At 34.5% G+C, this 20,241-nt stretch overlaps 2 protein-coding genes and 1 long non-coding RNA gene across 4 annotated transcripts in view; 2 read left to right on the top strand and 1 right to left on the bottom strand.

Moving 5' to 3' along the window:
- The window catches only part of LOC132696377 (uncharacterized), a 50,893-nt gene extending 47,750 nt beyond the window's left edge, over nt 1-3,143 (bottom strand). Inside the window, exons 1-3 of one of the 2 annotated variants that reach the window (XR_009618024.1) lie at nt 3,064-3,143; nt 2,678-2,886; nt 1,506-2,139 (exon numbers count right to left, since the gene is read on the bottom strand). This is a non-coding gene — a long non-coding RNA (uncharacterized LOC132696377). Of the gene's footprint in view, nt 1-1,505; nt 2,140-2,677; nt 2,887-3,063 lie in introns of those variants that run through there. The other variant, XR_009618025.1, reaches the window with a different exon arrangement.
- A 125-nt stretch (nt 3,144-3,268) lies between these two features.
- Nucleotides 3,269-16,390, top strand: LOC132696108 (serine/arginine repetitive matrix protein 1-like). Its single transcript, XM_060660729.1, has 8 exons — nt 3,269-3,561; nt 4,055-4,144; nt 4,211-4,333; nt 6,921-7,091; nt 7,635-8,179; nt 10,136-10,567; nt 10,938-11,147; nt 14,880-16,390. Exons 1-8 carry the CDS (start codon nt 3,547-3,549, stop codon nt 16,219-16,221), a joined length of 2,928 nt encoding a protein of 975 aa, XP_060516712.1. The 5' UTR covers nt 3,269-3,546; the 3' UTR covers nt 16,222-16,390.
- Nucleotides 16,391-17,213: 823 nt separating this feature from the next.
- On the top strand, nt 17,214-19,401 carry LOC132696109 (deubiquitinase OTUD6B). Its single transcript, XM_060660730.1, has one exon. The coding sequence runs from the start codon at nt 17,748-17,750 to the stop codon at nt 18,633-18,635; it is 888 nt and encodes a 295-aa protein (XP_060516713.1). The 5' UTR covers nt 17,214-17,747; the 3' UTR covers nt 18,636-19,401.
- Nucleotides 19,402-20,241: the final 840 nt, after the last annotated feature.

Genomic DNA, 20,241 nt, shown 5'->3' with positions numbered 1-20,241 from the left:
TCTGATTTGTCAAAGCGAGGATTTCATGTTGAGAGCAAAAAATAATAATGCAGAGTAAGGGGAATATCATAACCAAAGAATTCGGATGTAGTTTGTAGATTTTACTGTACACATATACTGTATACATAGAGTGGCAGCTTTTAGTCGCGCGAAAAAGATATTTGCGTGTCTCGTCCTTATGCCGTTGTTTTTTTCCTTTCGTCTGTTCCGAATATTTAATCGTGGCCCTACTACAGTAAAAATTGGCACATGCCTCTAAATTTCACCCACTAAATTTGCGCCTTTCTCTTTCTAAACAGCGTTATCTACACTGTATGTTCGCCTGAAGATTTAATAGGATCTGGACTCATTTTGAGAAAATACTGACATAAAAATGCCACATTGATGATATGTTGGCGGACATGTTCTTTGTTGAATGCCGCAAGGTCATTGGTTAAAAACGAGATTTTAAATCTCGTACATAAAGAAATGAAACACATGAATTAACAAATATAAATAATTAGTTTAAGTAGAACTTAATTTCTTTTATAAGCGCAATTTTTTACAGCAATTGTTTAGATGCAGAGAATGATTAAGAACGTTTTTTTGGGTAGGTTCGTTCTGATAAGTATCCAAATGAAAAAAAGAGCCTAGCATTTTATACCAATTTGCATTCAGCTAGTCGAATTGCACTGCTGTTTGTCGTCGGTCATACTCTCTTCAGGTTAGTTGTTAGTAGGTCCTGGCAGAAGTGGGATGTTTTCTTGGATCTTATCGGATTGTACCTCAAGAAATTATCATTATAAAAATTATCAAGTACTCTCCCAATTTCGTGTCTGGTTTTCATTATTTGTGCATACCAAAAAATGTTTTTAGCTTTTCCTGTCGGTATGGCGCTTTTTTGTCGCCTGTCTTCTAGATTTTTGATGTAGAAGAAAAGGCAAATTTTATAGCATTTTATCATTGAGTTTTGAATATTTATTTCCCTTTTGAAATTGAATTATAAAAAACATTCTACTTGCTATATTATTTAATATCTGCTGCAAATTGTGCAAAAGCTGTTCGATTTAACCCGAAATTCTTGGTTATTCAGCACTTTTTGTGAAATTTAAACAGCAACTCTCTGAAGCAATTGCTCAGAAACGTTTAAATGCTTTCTATTGTTAACAAAACTAATGAAGATTAGGCTCACAAGACTGATAACGCAAAACTAAACCTCCATTTTTAAATATTTTATCTCGCTCATAGGTTAATAAAGCACAGAATCAAAGTAGATTATATTATTTTAAACATAAATATAAACGCAAAACAAATACTATACTATAATATACTATACTATACTAAATTATCATGAAGATACTAAATATAATAAGGAATTTAAGGTTCAGTCCAAGCAATCCACCTCACCAGTGTTATATCACCGCTATATCTACACACTTAATTTTTGTTGCATTGTATATGCTTCTGTAATTTTCTTTTTTTTATATGTAAATAAATTTCAAAGAAAAAACTGTCTTGTGGTGTGTTTCACAACTAAATACGGCAGGAACTCGATTTTTAAATTTAGAAAACGAATCCATTATTTTCTGTTGGAAAGGTGGTTATATTAAACTGTTGATCTTTCATTGCATCATTGCTATATAACGAAGAAGCAAGCAACAAATTTAGAGCTAAGAGCTAAGATTTATTTTTTTCACAAAACTATTGGACAAACTGAACATTCTAAGCCAACGACTTTTTCGCGTCTTGATTGTTTGGAGCGAAGATGTTTTTGAAATGGAGGCCTTGGGGCTTTGGTATTTTCAATTTCCTTTGAAAATGTATTTAAACAAAATGCCTTGTGCTACTGGTCACAACTCAAGAGCAGTATTAAATGTGAAACTGCAGAACAGCAGAACTGACAATGATTTGACTAAGAAATATTTTAATAAATTTGTTCACTACGTAATTTAAATCTTAATCATGCTGATTCCGGATTTGGGGTCCCAATTTTAAAACCCACGTAAAATTAAAATGTCTGGGGAAAAAGCAAAATAGCAGTTGCATTAATATATTAAACTTTATTTTAAAAGTCTAACCACCGCCCTGGTCTTTCCTCAAGTCACTGCCGCGGATAAAAATTTAATTGTCGTGGGGGCGGGGTCCTAAGCTTGGATGCCTCTGCCAAAAAAGGAAGGACTTAACGTATGAAATGTACGAAAAAAAGAATTTGAGTTGAAACCCCTTAAAGCTATGACGCATTATACAGGTGAAGAATTTGGCCATATTCAAAATACATAATAAAAATCCCGTTTTAACATCAACAGAAGAATTCGAACGGCAACAATTTAGTCAAAAACTGCTATAAATACTTCGCTATAGCAACAAATAATACTTTTGGACAAGTGCTCATAAAATATGATATTATTTTAATAATATAATTCTTTTTTAATTAATTTTTTAGACAGCAATATAATAGCAAAAGCAAACATTTTTAGCTTGCGAAAAAAAAAAATCTTTTGTAGGTTTGGAAATATTTACTTAAGGCACATATTGAAGAAATTAGTTTACAACTATTTTGAGGGATACTAATTGAATTGAATTTATTGAATTGAATTAATATTTATTTGGTTTACCAATATTTGATAGTGCACCCTTGTGTTTTTACTGTACTTTTTCATTTTCATTCCTAATCAAAGTTGGATTTGGTGAAAAATACCTGTCGATTCGATCTCGGAAGTTTACGCCTTTACACAACATCTCAGCGTTCGTCGTAAAATAGATTGATTCGCGTTCCTTGGATATTTTTTAATGAACACAAGACAACCATTTTCGCGTTTTCATACAAAAAGCAAGATGTACCCATAGAAACAGTATTATTCTTCCGTGGCATATAAACAACGAATTAAAGTAACTGGTCCAATGATCCTGAAACGAAGAAGAACAATTCCGCCTACATCCCGAATTTAAGGCTACCAACAAAAATCAAGGAAATCTATTTTCAATTATCAAAAAGTCGAAGTTTAACAAGCACACTTAAGATGCAGTTTACGTGATCAGTAACAAATTTAATAATACATTTATTTTTATTTATACAATATATACCTTGTTTTTGGATTTGGGTTTTGCAAATTTTGAGCGAATACAATAATCAATTCTTTATTTCCTCGTCTTGCAAGCTTTCTTGCCCACTTCTACAATTTTTTAAAAAATGGGTTCATTTGTCAGAGAGGAAGCGCGTAACCAAAATTCACCAAGCTCTTCCTACTGTGAAACGTTACAAAACCATTTTTAATATTATTCTATGATTGCCATTGCCATAGATTAAAGAGTGAAAACGCCGTTCGTTGTCGCCATCACCGGCCATCAAATCAATTCGGTAAATTTCACTTTAATTTTGGAAGGAATTACGTGTATTACTTCATATAGCTCTTTGGTTATTGAGATTGTACGGTGGAAACAAAACTTAGATATTTGGGATGTTTGTAATGCTTTTGTCCGAAGTTAAGTGACGCTACATGCTACACGTTCTGCTCTTTCTCGATTGGACTGACTGGAAAAACTACCTATTAAATAAGATAGTGCTGTATGATTATGTACACGGTGAGTATGTCACTTGTGATTGTAACTTAGGCATATTCGAAATTCAGAATTTTTGTCAATTTTCTCTGTAATCTGTAAATCTTCATTATACCTTGTTATATATGATATTCAAAAAAAGAAGAAATGAAAACCTACTCACAGTTGGGACCCATTAATTGGGGAACAAGTGGTAGTGATGTTATTGATAATATTCGCGTGCTTATTTTGGGGAATGGGACCCAATATTTGAATTTTCAATATAACAATATCCTAGAAATTATTAAAGCAAGAAACAAGTGTCACCTATATATTAAACAATTCCTAGGTTGATATTAACTTGTAGAGTTAAAAAAATATATCATTACAATCCATTCACTTCTTATTACTGTTTATTAGTAAATTAAAGTTTACTTTTCCTTTTTGTGTCTATATGTATATTTAATAGTAGATAGACTACATGTTCCATATGTTAAAAAGTAATGTTTCATAACATTCATTGGTATTTATGAAATAGGGCACTACAACAGAGCAAGACAACCGCTTTAGCGACAAAGAGAAGAAACTTCTAAGACAAATGAGGTTCAGTGACTGCTTGAGTCAAAGGGTAAATTCACACAATTTATTATTGTAGTAAAAATCGTAATTTTGAATTTTTTTTTAAACTTTATAGGTGGATATGTCCAAAATTAAATTGGACGTCATCAAGCCTTGGATTCAAGACAAACTCACTGAAATTCTTAAAATTGACGACGATGTTGTTGTGGATTTTGTTTACAATCAGCTTGATGAAAAGGTAATATATTGAAGCAATAAGATATATACAGTGGTTGTGGCTTCCTTGAGAAAATGTTTAACTTTATGTACATGTAATTTGTTTATGTACTTAGTTTCCTCACTAGGATGGTGGATATGGTAGTACTAGATATTTTTGAGTCACAATTGTAAGACCAAGCTAAATGTAATAAAATTACTTAAAAACAAGGTTCACTAGTTTCAGCTAACTAATTGCTATATGTGGCCAGGGCCCTTGCACACTTTATTTATGAAAAAACTGATATGCATAAACAAAAACATTTAAATAGTAAAACATTTGTTTTTTATAAAACAAAATTACTCAAAGAAAAAAACCAGACGAAAACTATCAATCTTCTTCACTAACTTATGAATGGATATATTACAGAATCGTTTTTAATCGAGACATGTTTCTAAATTAAAGAAGTTCATCTTCAGTCACTAAAATTGGCGTGCAAGCAGTAAAATACAAAATGGTTCAATTAAATTTAAACTTACCAATTCCACAATGTTAACTCTATGTATCTTCAATTTGAAAAGTCTGTCCTTGTCCTTCTCGTTAAATGTCTGAAGATCCTCGTGGTTTTAAACTGTAAAAAAAATGTTGCCTCAGAACAGCTTATTTTTTAAAAGTTTGACGACACAAATTGCTTTTCTCTCCCAAATTTATGCACAAGTGTTGCTGTTGGTGGTTCTCACAACCTTCGAAGTTTTATCTAATTTGCTTCCAACTTCTAAAACCGTTAGTTTTACTGCAGTGATTGTCCTGCCTGCACATCAATATTAATGACTGAAGATGAAATTCGTTAATTTTGAAATATGTCTCGATTAAAGATGGTTCCGTAATATATCGCCGTTGATGGATCCTTACGGTCCACTGTGTGAAAATTGACTACTTTTTTTCTTTTGCAAAAAAAAAATTTCAATTTTCTGATTTTGAGACATAAGAAGTGGGAAGTTGCAAAATGAAAACTCTTTGTGTTTTAATGATACATACTCATATTATGAATAAATAATAAATTTGAAATATAGCAATGCATCTAGAGTGTGATTTATATGTTGGCTGTATTGATGGGTCTCTTTGAGATACTATGTCATTGTTTTTCATGATATCATTTAATATCTGCGGACGAAGATATTTGCAACATATTTGCTTCAAATTAATCTAAAATTGCAACTAGATCACCAATAACCAATAAGTAAGGACACCCAGTTTGTCCACTGCTTCGCCTCCTATTTCTTAGCGCCTTCCTCTTCCAAACAACACTACCTACTCTATTCAAAGTTCCTGTTGAGTTAGTGGGTATGGAGGAATGCATTAAAAAAGTTATGTAAATGCAAAAATCAAGGTATGCTGTACCATCTAGAAATGTGTGGAACTTATATCATAAGTAATTAAAAGAAAGAAGACAAACAAGCTAAATAAGTACAACAATAGTTATGAATTGAATGCAGCAACAAAAAAAAACTACCGATCATAACTAAAGCCTCAAATTAATAAAACACAGTTGTTAAGTTTTTTGTTTAATTTCTCGGTTTGTAAACCAGCGCGTATGCCTGTAACCTATAAGGTTCTGCGCAGGGTGTCTTAGTTTTTTAAAGAGATTAGAGTCCGTCGGGCTCCGCAGTAGCCACAGTCCTGAAACATGGCAAGCGAAATTAACATTGCTCACAAGTATTTGGATTTAGATTTATTGAAAATGTAGGAATCCTTCACTTACTGTCTACTGTCTAACCGATTTTTGAAGGAATTTATATTTGGTTCCTCATAAAGCGAGTTGCATCTATACACCAAGTGATTACATAGGAAGTTTTTACATGTTAGGGTTGAGTCCTTTTCTTTTTTTAGTTTTAAGGTGTGTCCTCAATGGTTGGCATTAGTGTTAAGTGTAAATAGTGATTATCAATGTGCTCTGAATAATGACCAATACCTTGCCCCGGTTTGAATCTTGGTGGGAATAGGGCATTGTAAGCGTCCGTCATACGGTCAATGTTTCAGCTCAGTTGGTGTTTTTGTGACCTTTGTTTGGACTATCTTTAATGGTTCGATATCCTTAGCATAGTATGGATTCCACACACTGTGCGCATAATCTATACATACGTATACATCTTTTTTATAAATTGTGCTGTTCTTGCGGAAAAGTCTGTCAGCTATTATTTAATTAATTTTGAGTCTTATTCTTGGTAATAACAAAAAATTAAAGTGGGTTCTGTTGAAGCCGGCAAAAGAGAAAGCAACGGATTTTGATTATTGAGGGTTAAATCATAAAAGTCTAGCAAGTAGTTTACCATTTGGTTGGTATTTAGCCGTTATTCACTTTTACGCTTAATACATTTTCTAGTTTTGCTATACTTCTATACTGTTCAGTTTGTTGGCAATTGCTATAGAAACTGTTTTAACTCAAATGGTCAAAGTCAAAAGGGGCATACTGAATGGAAACTAAAATTACAAGGCAGTGAGAATCCTGTCACTGTTAAAAAAGTTGTGAATGAGGAAACTTAACTTGCGTTTTTATAATTCAAATGCAAGATACACTGTATGAAAATACATTTTTGTATGAACATCATCATATAATGTTTTCCTGCAGTTTCCTGATCCCAAAAAGATCCAGATAAATTTGACTGGATTCCTTCAAGGCAAAAATGCTCGAGAATTCATGGCTGAATTATGGGCTTTACTGCTATCAGCTCAGGAAAATCCTACCGGAATACCAGATTCTTTGATACACCTGAAAAGAGAGGAGCTTGCTAAAAAAAAGGTGAGTTCTATAAAAAAATATGTATTATATGAGATTTTCAAAGTTAGCGCTTTAATAGTAACGGTAATTGTTATTTTTGTTGAGTTGCGAAAACCAGTGTGGCTGTTCCTAAGGATTAGTGACTAGGGTTCCTTAAAACAGTTTTTAAAAAATACTGCTGTTGGGCATAATGGGGTAAATCAGGTAATATTTTTAGTAATTAACAATAAAACTTGGGTTCATTTCTTAAAATTGTAGAAATATTAAAATTTCTTTTTCTTTACAATATTTTCACAAGTAAGAATTTACAATTTTGAAGTAAAAAAAAATAGCCCACTAAGTTTTGTTTTTGAATCAGCTTTATCAGACTTATTTATTCTTTATGAGACCATATAAGATTTTTCCAATTTTAAAGAGCTTCTATTGTAATTTTAATGATAAGGCATGTTGAAAGTAACCAACCGTCTTTGCTATTTAGAGCAGCATTTGGTTTTGGTTTTTCGAGTGTTAATTCTTAAAAATAACGTACCGGTTTAAATTTTAAAGCTTTGTACTCTATTTCAGGAAAAAGACGATAAGGAACGGGAAAGTAAGGAGCGCGGCCGCGAGCGGGAGAAGCAAAAAGAGCGGGACAAGTCGCACAAGGATCGAAAATATGAACGCAATAGGTCGAAATCTCGACGGTCTCGGTCTCGATCCCGTTCGCGTTCCCAGTCCAAGGGCAAGGACAAGTCGAGCGAGAGGTTCAGCCGGAACAGGAGTAGCGAGAAAACAAAGGACAGCCGAGAGAGACGATCGCCGAGCAACAGGCAGTCGAGGAGCCCGAGCTCGAAGAACGTCGGAGACGGCAGGCAGTCGCGCAGTCCAGGTATTCGCGAGAATAAATCTAGGAGTCCAGCCCGCCGGTCCACAAGCTGGGACCGCAGTTCCAAAGGGCGGGACAAAAACAACACGGGGAATCAGAAGTCGGGCGGTAGTAGCCCAAAGAATTCGCGTAGCAAGAGCAAATCACCATCGGTGAAAGCCAATAGCGATGCTAAAAACAATGGAAACGCGAGTCCTAATGAACGAAAGAACGCGGCAACTGATCAGACCGCTGCCAAAGAGAAGTATGTGCTAATCAGGTTTTACTGCGTTTCTGAAATTTTATTGATTCTGGTTATTGGGTAATAAATTGAAGTTGTAAACTACTACTAAAACAACTTAAGAAGTTTATTTAATTGTCGCAAATATGGTATTCTAATGTGTCCGTCCATCCGCAGATAAAAATTAATGCTTTTTGCATTTAACTAGATTAAAATGGTGAAGTCCAATTTGCAATTTTTGTTATTTACTTCGAATAAGCAACTAAAGGTTCAATTTTTTAACTCGTGAGTTGTTTTTGTATCTTGCCCTCTTTTCGAGCAATAAAATAAAAATCATGAAAATTGACACCTTTTATTAAACATTAATTTTTTAAACCCTTTGATAAACAATGAACTTGGTTCTAAAAAATTAACACTGAAGAAAATGATGGAAATGACCACCATCAGCTTCCAACTTAACATTTTTCGCACTTTTTGTTTTTTAAATATGTAACACTCCGTTTCTTGGAAACAAACCCTTTCCAGATTTACATTTATATGAACTTTTCTTCTTTGTGTAAACTAAATAACAAAATATAAATATGGGGCAATTTTTCCAAATTCCCGAAGAGACCAAGAATATTTGGTTAGAATTGAGATTTACTTGCTACCTAAATGTATATGTAAACTGCTGGATACGAGTTAACACTTGCTAAACTAAAAAAAAGATATTGTGAAATGGTTTCTGAAGTAAAAAAACAGTTTCGGATGATTTTATATCTTCCATATTAACATTTGTTTTTTTGATTTTTCATTTTTTAAAATGTTTTTTTTTTTTACTGTTATACTTAATAATTTTAACTATAAGTAACAATTGTTTATTTAGGGCTTAGCTATTTTTACAAAGGCGATGCTACAAAATATTCTGTCTCTAGCAAAAGTCAGGGTGTAGACTAGCGTTGTGATCATTTTTTTTTTGTCTCAATTGACGGAAATAATTTTAAAAATACAATTAAATTTATATTTATTTATTTATATTTCTTTCTATTGTGCATTACATTGTTGTCGCGTCGTTTTGAAACTGAATGGAGTTCATCATATTCTCGAAATCCTCGAAGAGAGTTATAAGTAAATTGCATATCACAAACGCATAATAATTTATTAAAAAATACATAGTACTATAATAATGATAGATGACACTCTACAATTGCATTCTGATCAAATTTGACTAGTTGACTCAATTGACCAGTCCCACCACTAGTGTAGACTATATAAATAGATAAATATAAAAGCACATAATAAGGAATCTGTATCAAAATAAATATAACAAACACAGTATACTAAACAAACCTAGAAACATGCATCCTTTTGAACAGTTAACATCAAACAAGTATAATGAAGTTTGTTCAAATGATAGTTTTAATTTTTATTTAGCAAGCAACAACTCATTGGGACAACATTATTTTCTTCATTGGATTTCCATGGGTTTATGACAAGTATGGGAATTTACACTTACATCTTAGGATGAAGTATTTATTTAAATAAACCTTAGTGTTACCACACCATTTACAAAAACTATTTCTTCTCCAGTTCTGCCATTTGCGTACATAAATCAAGATAAAGATTAAAGCTGGTCAGTAAATAAAATAAAACCACACTATGGTAGACAAGCATGGCAAAAAATAGTTTTTAAAACCTATGTTTCATGAACTTTTTTTTTTGTAAGGTTCTATATAAGTATATTTTTTATCATTCTTTTAAATGTTGTTTCCTGTTAATTTGATGTCATCCGGTAACTTATTCAAACAATTGACACAAAAGTAGGTAGCGGCTTTTTCTGTAGATGTTAATTTGTGTGAATTGAAATCAAATTAAACATTTCGCGATCTGATTGTGGTTCTCGCACTAAAGGCAACGGCATTAATGTTCAGTTTGCAGATTAGAATCTTGTCTTGTTTCTTTACCTTCGATTACAACTTGATAATCGGATTTCGGTTATAGGGAAGGGCCTCCCAGTCAACCGATATCGAAACTCCAAGCTAAACTGATGTCTCTTGCGGACAGCAATCGGAACCAGCGTTCGCCGTCAAATTCGAGATCGCGGAGTCCATCCAAATCAAAGTTCCGATCTTCAAGCAGGGAATCCTACAAGCGTAAGTCAAGGTCACGTTCAGCCGACGATAAGAAGGGGAGAAGATCTCGATCGAGTTCGAGAGGCTCAAGGGGCGACTTTGAGCTGAGGAAGAAGGAAAATAGCGTACAGAAGAAACGTCACTATCGATCCAACAAAGACAGTTCAGATAGTGAGGCAGAAACAAAGAAGAGGTCTAGATCAAGGAAGAGAAGTCTGGAAACGAATAGGAGCAAAAGGAAAAGCACTTCCAGGTCTAGAACTCGAAGGTCTGGTTCAAGGAAAAGAAGTGTCTCAAGAAGGTAGGAAAAGCACTTACACCTTAGGAAGAAATTGAAAAAAAGTAAAAGAATGACTACTGTTTCTTAATTTTTGTTTTACTGACACATTAACGAACGTAACGAGAGTTCCTTATAAATGCAGAAAATTAATTTTCTTCATTCATTCATTCATAAAAAAACTTTTTGAGTAGAATCATAAATAATATAATGTACACTAACAAGATGCATCAATAATGCAACACTACTTACGTAATGCTTTTATTGGAAGAACAATAGACACTATACTTTTGCAATATAATATAATTTAAATCGCTATACTTTTCTATTCATAGTACAAACATCTTCTGAAGAAGATACAAAATACTTCTCTATAACAAGATTAAATTTCCAGGCGTAGCACTTCCAAGCGACGAAGCCTCAGTAGAAGGCGAAGGAGCGTCTCCAGGAATCGCCGAAGTGTTTCACGGAGGAGGAGTGTTCGCGGCAGACGCAGCTACAGCAGACATCGTAGCCCCAGCTATTCAAGGCGAAGGAGCAGTAGAAGCAGAAGAACGCCGCGAAGACGCAGTCGCAGCGTGAGCCACCGTCGCAGCAGGGACAGGTAGTTATAAATCCATTTTCAGAGGGAGTACATATTGAGCTAGGCTTAGAAATTCACGGAATTTCTAAAGTTTTTATAATATGTCTCCTTTTTGAGCTTCAATTTTGCGCCTGTTTTTACATCGAAATATGGTTTGAGTTAATGTGGAGGTTGTCAAGTTTTGATATTTAACAACGAGCCCCAGTATATTACATAGATAAATATTTGTCCAACTCCTGAGTTTTTTGATTGATTATGTGATATTCCTGGCCCGAGGTTCGGAGCAATAGGGTTTTCGGTTAGCAGCTTATTTATATATATTGAGGAACAATAAACTATTAAGTGGAAAGGAACAAAGCAATGTATAACATACTATGCTAACCAGGTTAGTACGAAAGCCTTCTGTACTACCTCTAAGCACAAGTACCACTCTGTTGCCATCGAAACTGCCGCTTCTCGACCTCTTGCATTTTCATCACCACCACTGTGAGTCTTCACTACTAGGATCGGCAGGAATGTTATGGTACTCTTCCGTAATGAATGTTGTATCATTGAGGCCGCTCGGGGATACATTGAAGGTGAGTTCGGAATAATTCCTTTATGTTATGATTGATGTAAGATCTTTATTTTTTCTGTTCTAGTATTTCGGGGTTTTGTGATGGTGATGTGAGTGCAAGGTACGATTGCGGTAAAATCAAGTGTCTTTGCGGGCATTACTGTCTTTGGAACAAAGGTGAAGGTCCTCTCCATCAGCTACAGCAAGCTTCCTCCCCTCCCCTATCAGATGAGTGAAGTAGCCTAGTCAGCTACAACATTCGCCGCAATCAAGGGTGCCCTAGTCAGCTTTAGTCCCGATAGTCTGTCAACGGAGAGGAGAACCACATCAACGAGGTCCATTAAATGCGACTGCCAGACACCAACTTCCCATTGGAAAGAAGCACATAAATCTGCGCCAGTTCGCTAGGGTTATGGAGCCACTAGAATGTCGCCCAATCCTCAAGCCTCATTGAAATCAGCGGCAATTTCTGCGTCTGCACCAAGTACAGCAGGACAACAATCTTCTTTCATTTGCCTCCGAGATCTAAGATAGGTCTCATCCAGTCGGCAAGCCACCACTGAATTCGACTACTACATGGAGCCTAAGATTTGAATTGATCTATAAGGAATGAAAGCCAACCAGTCAGCTCGAGTTGGGAAGGCCGCAGCATGATTTGCTATTGCAATATCGGTTTCTCGTTATCGGATGTTTCTCTCAGCGGCAACCGCCGCCATATTATTATGGTTAGTTCCCTACACTTTAGGAACTCGGGTAAGTTCAATTCTTCAGCTCGGATGTATAAACCAACTGACGAGATAGAATGATCTGGAGCAGACATGCACTGTAGATCGTCTTCAGGATTCGCCCTAAGCTTGAATATGCAGGTTTAATAATTGGTTGTGAGTTGTCAGGTAATCCCACGTCACTGAAAAGACTTATTTTGGCAGCAGAGAGTCTGGCTTAGAGTACTACAGTTGTTGCTCCCACAAAGAGATTTCTTTAATAAGGATTCTGGTATAATAAAATTGATATTTCAAATGGTGAAATTTTAAACAAAAAATGCTGCTGGTGTTCTTTACACTGACGGAAATCTCTATTGCTTGACTTATTTTTTAAAAGTGGAGGATGTTTTAACATTTTTTTGAGAGGTCAGGAGAAGCTGGGGTTAAACCGAGTGAATTAGATTACTGATTTAATGTTTGTGACTACTTATCACCTTTTTTTAAATATAATCTGATGCCTCTTACTCCACAGGTTTTATGACTTAACAGCGACTTCTTTATTGCCTCATGAACTGTTTCTATATGAAACGTAAGGGTGATTGGAAAAGTTCATATTGACCAAATGATTAGTGAACTGAAACTTTCTGACTGTTTGTGTCTCCAAACAAAAAACATATTTAATGAAATAATTCGAAAATGGTAATTCATCAAAGTCAATTGGAGGATAAGCATTAATGTACCATCAAACAAGTTTAAAAAATGTAAATTCAGATAGCACAAATTTATAGAAAAATAGAATATAGAAAATTTAAATGTAGCAAATCACTTCAAAATTTCAAAAAGTGCCTTTTTAAATTAAATTGGTTTCAAATATTTTCTTTGCCTTGGATATTTGGTAGTTCCTGTGTTTTCTAATTTGACCTTTAGACCATAATAAGAGTTCATCTGATTATAGCACTTTCCTGTAATTTTTGAGATTTTCAAAATGTTAATAGTATATTATGCAACAAGTTTTATAAACCACACATTTGTCACGAATTTTAATTGGTTTTGGTTTTTTGGCATGATCCGAGTGAGTGTACAGAATTTTGTAATATTTGATGCGCCTACGACCAAAACCAAAGCTTGTTTGTCGTCGTTTATAAAGCTCATATATATTATAAATGTCAATCAAGGAGGTCGCAAGAATGTTTTCAAATGAAAAGTAGTGCAAGGTGACAGCTACTATATACAATTCCGCACACAACCAATGATACATGACGTTCTGTTTTCAATGCATGTTAATGAACTGGACAAGTAACCATTATTGTATTGTAATTCAGTGGTTGAATTTTTCAAAAAATAGCCATGGAAAGACATATTCATGAAAGACATACAAGGGTAGAATTACGGTTGTGGAATTGACCGGTCGATTTTTTTTGTGTCAATTGACCGAAATAATTTTAAAAATACAAGAGGACTATAGGTAAATTGGACTTCACAAACGCATAATAATTTAATATAAATTACATATTATTATTAAATACTGATAGATAACATTCTACAATTGCAAGATGTTATTTAAAAGATTTTCGTCGTATTTGACGGGGTTGACCAGCTAGAAACAATAGTTCGAATAGGGGAGTTTGCATTGAAAAATCGATATGAAAGTTTGAATTACCTGAAATAACTGTCTTTATATCGACAATGTCAACCTATGTTTTGAATTTAAAAGTTAGACTTGCACTTTTGTGGAGAGGTCATTTCGTTTTTTATTTGCACATTGGTTTATTGTTTCCCCATCTTTTACTGTTTCAAAATAACACTGATAACTGTAAAACAAATCAAAATTAATAAAAAAAAACAATATTTAAAATATGATAGGAAAAGCATTTTCTTATTTGTCCTAGAATTAATAGCAGGCTTTTACGAAAAACTAAATGATTTTATATTCATCTGTTCATAATTAAAACGGTCGTTTTTTCCTGCAAATTAGTCTAGGATGTTACTTAGGAAAACAATTTATGTTTTATTTATTTATTTTTTAAATGTTTTCAGCATTCGGTTTAACAGTTTTTTTTGTTCAGAAACACCATGTACAGATTGTCCCCAATCAATTTTTTAATATACCTTCACTTCCTGTCAAACCGAAAGTTGCGGAAAATAGTGTAGTGTCAGAGATAATATTTAATTACTGTAATTCCAAGTATTATAGTTTGTGTTTTACTTTGATTGATTTTTAAGGAACAGATTGCGCAAGTAAAGGAATGTCAAAATCACGATGGGGCTCGGCGGCAAATCCTATAAGTGTTTATTGTAATGGACAGTTGACAATTCATGTTCTAAGGAAACATTTTAATGTTGTTTTTCCAATTTTAGGGCGTAACGCAGGTGTCCGATGCGATGTGGATAGCGAAAACTTTTATTCTATTAAATACCTTAGCATGTTGCTAAAATTTCAGATATTAAACTAAAAATATTTAATAAACATTTTATCGCAAACTTTGGTTCTAGGAGATTGGCACGACGAAGCCGTAGCAGAAACAGAACATATCGACGGTCTTCGCCCGTCAAGGATCGCAGGAGATCGAAATCCAGGGACAGAAGATCAAGGTCGAGAAGGCGATCTCGCGGCAGCACCAAGAGGTGGTCGCCTAGTCGTGACAGAGGTAGAGACAAAGGCAGAAAATCGAGCCCCAGTCCACAGAAGAAAGAAGTGAGGAAGGAGAGGGAAGGTTCCAGACAGGGGAGATCGTCGGTCCCGAAAACCGTCAATGAGAAAAAGAGCGTGGAACATCAGAAAAAAACAGACGACAGTCGGAAGAAAGGAGATGCAGATATTGATCACAAAGACGAGAAAAAGAAAACTGTTTCGGAGAGTAGTTCGTCAGGGTTCGGATTGCGCTCTAAAGACAAGGAGCAGAAATTGAAGTCACGTAGCGTGAGCCCGAGAAATAAATACCCTATACCTCCATTTGGCCCACCAAGGTATTCTCGTAGTCTGTCGCGTACACCATCGCCCTTCATAAAAGCCAAAGAATTTCCGCCGAAAACAAAAGCGGCCACATTGAAAGATGAAAAGAGAAAGTCACTGAAGGAAGAAACTGAAATTAAAACCAAGTCGTCGCGGGTTAGGAAATCATCTCGTAGTTCAGACTCGGATTCTAGCGATTCAGACAGCGAAAAGGAAAAGAAGAGGAAAGTGAAAAGGAAGAGAAAGCCTAAGAAACATGATACAAGCTCAAGCGATAGTGATGACGAACGTTCTTCAGTTAGTAAACGTGGAAAGAGCAGTAGCCCTGAGGTAGAAGTTAAATCAAAGAAGGGCAAAGAGAGAAAAAAGCGGGCTTCGAGTGAGGAACGGGTGGTTAAGAAGCGAAGGCAGACTACTGATTCGGAAGACGACAAGAAGCTAAAAAAGAAACGAGCGCGGTCATCGAGTTCGGACAAAGTTAAAAAGACAAAACGTGACGAGTCGAGCGATAATGAGGTTTCGAAGAAGAGTAAAAAGAAACACGACAGCTCCGACGAATCGGGTAAAGACAGTTCCAAGAGGCAGAAGAAGAATAGTTCATCTGATAGTGAGGAAGATGTAGTGAAGAAGAGGAGACATAAGAAGAAACCAAAGTCGGCGAGCGAGTCGGACGATGACGGTGAGAGCAAAAAACGCAAAAAGGAGAAGAAACATAAGAAGAGGAAGAAGCATTCAAAAAAGCATAAGAAACATAAAAAGAAGAAGGTTGAGAGTGACGATTCAGATTCAGACGCAGATGCCGTTGTTGAAGATGAGAAGAAATTGAGGGAGAAAGCTTTGAAGTCCATGAAGAGACAGAATTCAAGTGAAAAGTCAGATTAATGTCTTTTTATTTAAAACGTTTAGTTGTAAGACGTATTGTATTGTTCTATAAACCTTATCAAATTACTTGATTGATGGATACATCTCTTGGAGTTAACTTTTGATTAATTGCTCTAAGAAGTGTTCATATAGCCAACATCGTTTTCAATAAACTTTATTTTGACCATGATTGAACTATAAATTCTAAAACTAAATCTGTTAAATGTGAGCCTTTCGCAGATAATATTTTTCCAGACAAAAGTTTTCTTATTACATTTGCTGGTATCATCATGAGGGACTCATCATCTGATTCCGAGTATATTTTTGGTTTACCTCTTTTGGAAGAGGATACGTAGTTCCTTGATTAATTTCCGCTAGTGACGTCATCTAGTCAACTCCAAACAAGTTTCATGTATTATTTAAGTCCATGTAGCTACTATAGATTTAGAGGCCCTACCGAATGCCAAAACTTATGAAGCAACTATGAAAAAATATGGAGAAGATGCATGCGGGAGATTTAAAATCTGGTTTTTTAAGCGATGACCTTGCGGAATTGAACAACCAACATGGCCGCTTCATGTTTAAGGCAGTATTTTTTAAAAATATGTGTGGGTTAGTGGGTCAAATATAGAAGCAGAAATAATTACTTTCTCCGAAAGTGTCAATCCAGCCTGCGGCGCATCAATTTTTACCGAAGTATGGTCACTATATACTCTAATAGCTATAGAACTGAAACCATGTAGCTACTAGAGATATAGAGACTGCCTACTGCTGATAATACTGAAAATTGTGAAACATTTTGAGGTCATTCCACATGCACGTGCCCGTTTTGAACTAATGACTTTGCGTCATTCAATAACCAAAATGGCCATTGACAGATCGTCAATAAGTTTGGATGTGACAATTTTAAGGCAGTATTTCCTCAAAATATCACCAGATACCTTTAAATCTTGAGGCAAAAAGGAATTAGGTCAGTGGATATCGCTGGTTAGAAAGAAAATAGCGCAAAGTGCAAGTTAGTGAGTATATCTAATAGTCACCTACCAAATATAAAGGAAGATGAATTAATGGTTGGCGCAGCAATTTTTTCCGTGGTAGTGCCACTATGTTAGCTAATAGCTAAATGGTTTAGCGTTTTACGAACTTTTTTGGAAAGTAGCTATCGTTCGTTTTAACGTGTTTGATCTGGTTTACTGATTTAGGTACAAATAACCTTTATACTCTGTGGGTTTAGAGTTGAAGGTGGTAATGTAAAACGACAGTGGGACGGACGATTCCATAGTTCAAAGGTTCTTTCTTTATGAATAATTATTTCTTTGTAAATTTTGGTCAAGTCCTCTCGAATTGGTTTTGTTTGCAATTTGTCAACAAGTAAGAAGTCATTATTAATGTTATCCTTTCTAAACAAAAATTGGGCAAGAGTTCATATTAGTTTTGCCCACCCTTTTTTAAAATACGTTATTGTTGAGGTTTCCTTTTGGATTATTCCTTTGCCTTCTGCTCTCTGCTTTTGAATATAAATTTTATATCGTATTGAAAAAGTTAATATGGATGAAAATATACCATCAGAGCACGACAACTTGCTTAAAAAACACAGAAAAGAAAAAAAGGATTTGCAAGCTCAAATCCATTCTATGAAAAAAAGCATACCCAAAGGTGATAAGAAACGAAAAAAAGAAGTTAACGAAGATATTACCATTTTGGAGAAAGAATTGGAAGAAAGACACAAAAAAGAATTAAGCGAAGCAGATGCTCTAAATAAAATGGCACCAAATGAAAATGGTACAGGGGAAAAACATTGTGCATCCAGTGAAAACAGTATACAGGAAGAAGTATTGCAGGTTCAACGGGTTTCGCGAGCTCAAAAACGGCGAAATAAAAAGGACCAAGACGCAAAAGAACGGGAAAAAAGGATCACTGAACAGGCGGAACGAAATAAAGAAGGACCTAGGCACACTGAAATGATTTTAATAAAACAATTGCTCAAGGCATGTAACAGGCAGATATATAACATACCTGCTGATGGAAATTGTTTGTATCTTGCTGTAAATCATCAACTCGAAATTATGGGCCAACCAACATACAGCATTAGCGACCTGCGGAAGAAAACTGCAGATTTTATGCGTAAAAACAAGAATGACTTCCTTCCATTTATGTTCAACGAATTGGACAGCGATGATGAAATAAATGAAGAAACTTTTGAGAAATATTGTAAAAATGTGGAGACAACCAAACTTTGGGGTAGTCAGTTGGAACTTAAAGCTCTTTCAAGTATTGTTTCATGTCCCATAAAAATTATTCAAGCTGGTAGTCCTCCTACTTTACAAGGAGAAAATATTAATGGTCCGGAATTAGTCATTACGTATCATCGGCATTTGTATAGATTAGGTGAACATTACAACTCAACACTTACCTGCGAAGGAGTTTCATCTTGAAAACAATACATTTTGCCATGATAAATCAAATGTTCATTAAATTGACCTTGTATTCCTTTACTAAATACAATTACTAATTAAAATATATACAAGGGGGGAGAGGGCTACAAAAACAAATACAAAAGAAGATGGATTAAACAGCTATTCTCTTAAATTAAACCACTTAATGTTTAGATTGCTTTATTTTATTGTTTCAATTTAATGAGAAAATTTCAGTTAATATGCAGAGTAATTCAAATTGAATCCACACCATTGGGAGCTCTATCTAGACGTCGTAGCAAGATTGTTAAAATGGGGCAAGATTTCGTAGCTACTAGAAAAATGGAAAATTAAGATTTTCATTTTAAGGTTCCCTGGAGTGATTTCACAAGATAGCTCAAAATGAAAAGCACATCTTTTGTTGCTATGTTTTTTCTGATGGGCACCATCATTGCTTCATTAGTAGTTTTGTTTTTTTAGAATAATTATATGAGAAAATTTGTAGCTGCTTCTATTACAAATTTAATAAACAGTTTCTGACAAATTAGACCACTCACTAGCCATTTTTGTAAAAACAAAATTTAACATTTTTATTTATGAAAAAACAAAAAAATTGAATCAATCACTATATTTCTTTTACCAAAAGTGTTAGTTAACAAGACAAGATGGGACAAGAAATTAATATTTTAATCCAATTGGACTTTAAAACAACAATCTGATAGCCAACCCAATGACTATCAGATTTTATCACAGTAAATTCTTATAATTTGCCATGAATACCATGAATTAGCCGATGAACCCATCTTCTTTGACATTGACAGTCTACATTGGTCGTTTCCATTTGATTCAAGGAATCTGGCCGAAACTGTTATACAACAGGTTTCTCCTTTAAACCGATATTTTTAATAATGCGCCATCTATGACTTGATAGCCAAGTTTAGTGAATTCGTTTCGAATTGATTTCTATTTTATTTCTCTCTGAACTTTCAATTAGGAAATGTCCTACTAGATGTCGAAACATCATAAACATTTTAATCGTCCGTATTTCTGTTGGTAAAGTCACTGTCTAAAATAAAATGACATATTTGCCAATGCATGGACAACAGTCGATATTACTTCTCAAAGTAACGAAAAAATATAACACCAAGCAATGTCGTTAGAAATAATATCATCAGCGTCATTCTGGGCAACTACAAATTATACTAAAATTTGGACAGTGATGAGCACATAACGAAATGGAAGAGACGGTGTCCAAAAACAGAATTCTGGCTTTTCGCTAATAATGGAATCTCCAATAAACGGAGAAAGTGAAGAAACCCTGTTTGTTTGATATATTTTTTTAAATATGAAGTGTGAACAATTTTAGACGCAACTCATAAGTTGGTTTCAACAAATTTGAAATGGGAATGGTGAAATCCACTTTTAATTCAACTTATATCACTACTTAGTTTTCCAAAATCTGATAATAAGTATGTTGCTTTGTAATCCGCCATATATATTTTGACAAAAAATTAAAAATCAATTTAATATTACTCCTGAGCTGAATGCATCTGCGCTAAACAGTTTCCAAATAAAGTTTTACACTAAAGCTATATACGAAAGATCGGAAATAGAAATTGTACCAGTA

Source organism: Cylas formicarius, unplaced genomic scaffold, assembly GCF_029955315.1.
Source record: "Cylas formicarius isolate icCylForm1 unplaced genomic scaffold, icCylForm1.1 PGA_scaffold_1__22_contigs__length_36826433, whole genome shotgun sequence".
NCBI lineage: Eukaryota > Metazoa > Arthropoda > Insecta > Coleoptera > Brentidae > Cylas > Cylas formicarius.
This window is presented reverse-complemented; position numbering and strand designations above follow the sequence as displayed.

Bases quoted from the DNA above. Each gene is read 5' to 3' on its own strand.
- LOC132696108 (XM_060660729.1), top strand. The intron at 8,180-10,135 runs GTATGTGCTAAT...TTTCGGTTATAG, and splicing joins CAGACCGCTGCCAAAGAGAA to GGAAGGGCCTCCCAGTCAAC. The intron at 10,568-10,937 runs GTAGGAAAAGCA...TTAAATTTCCAG, and splicing joins AAAAGAAGTGTCTCAAGAAG to GCGTAGCACTTCCAAGCGAC.
- LOC132696109 (XM_060660730.1), top strand. From the start codon at position 17,748: ATGGATGAAAATATACCATCAGAGCACGACAACTTGCTTAAAAAACAC.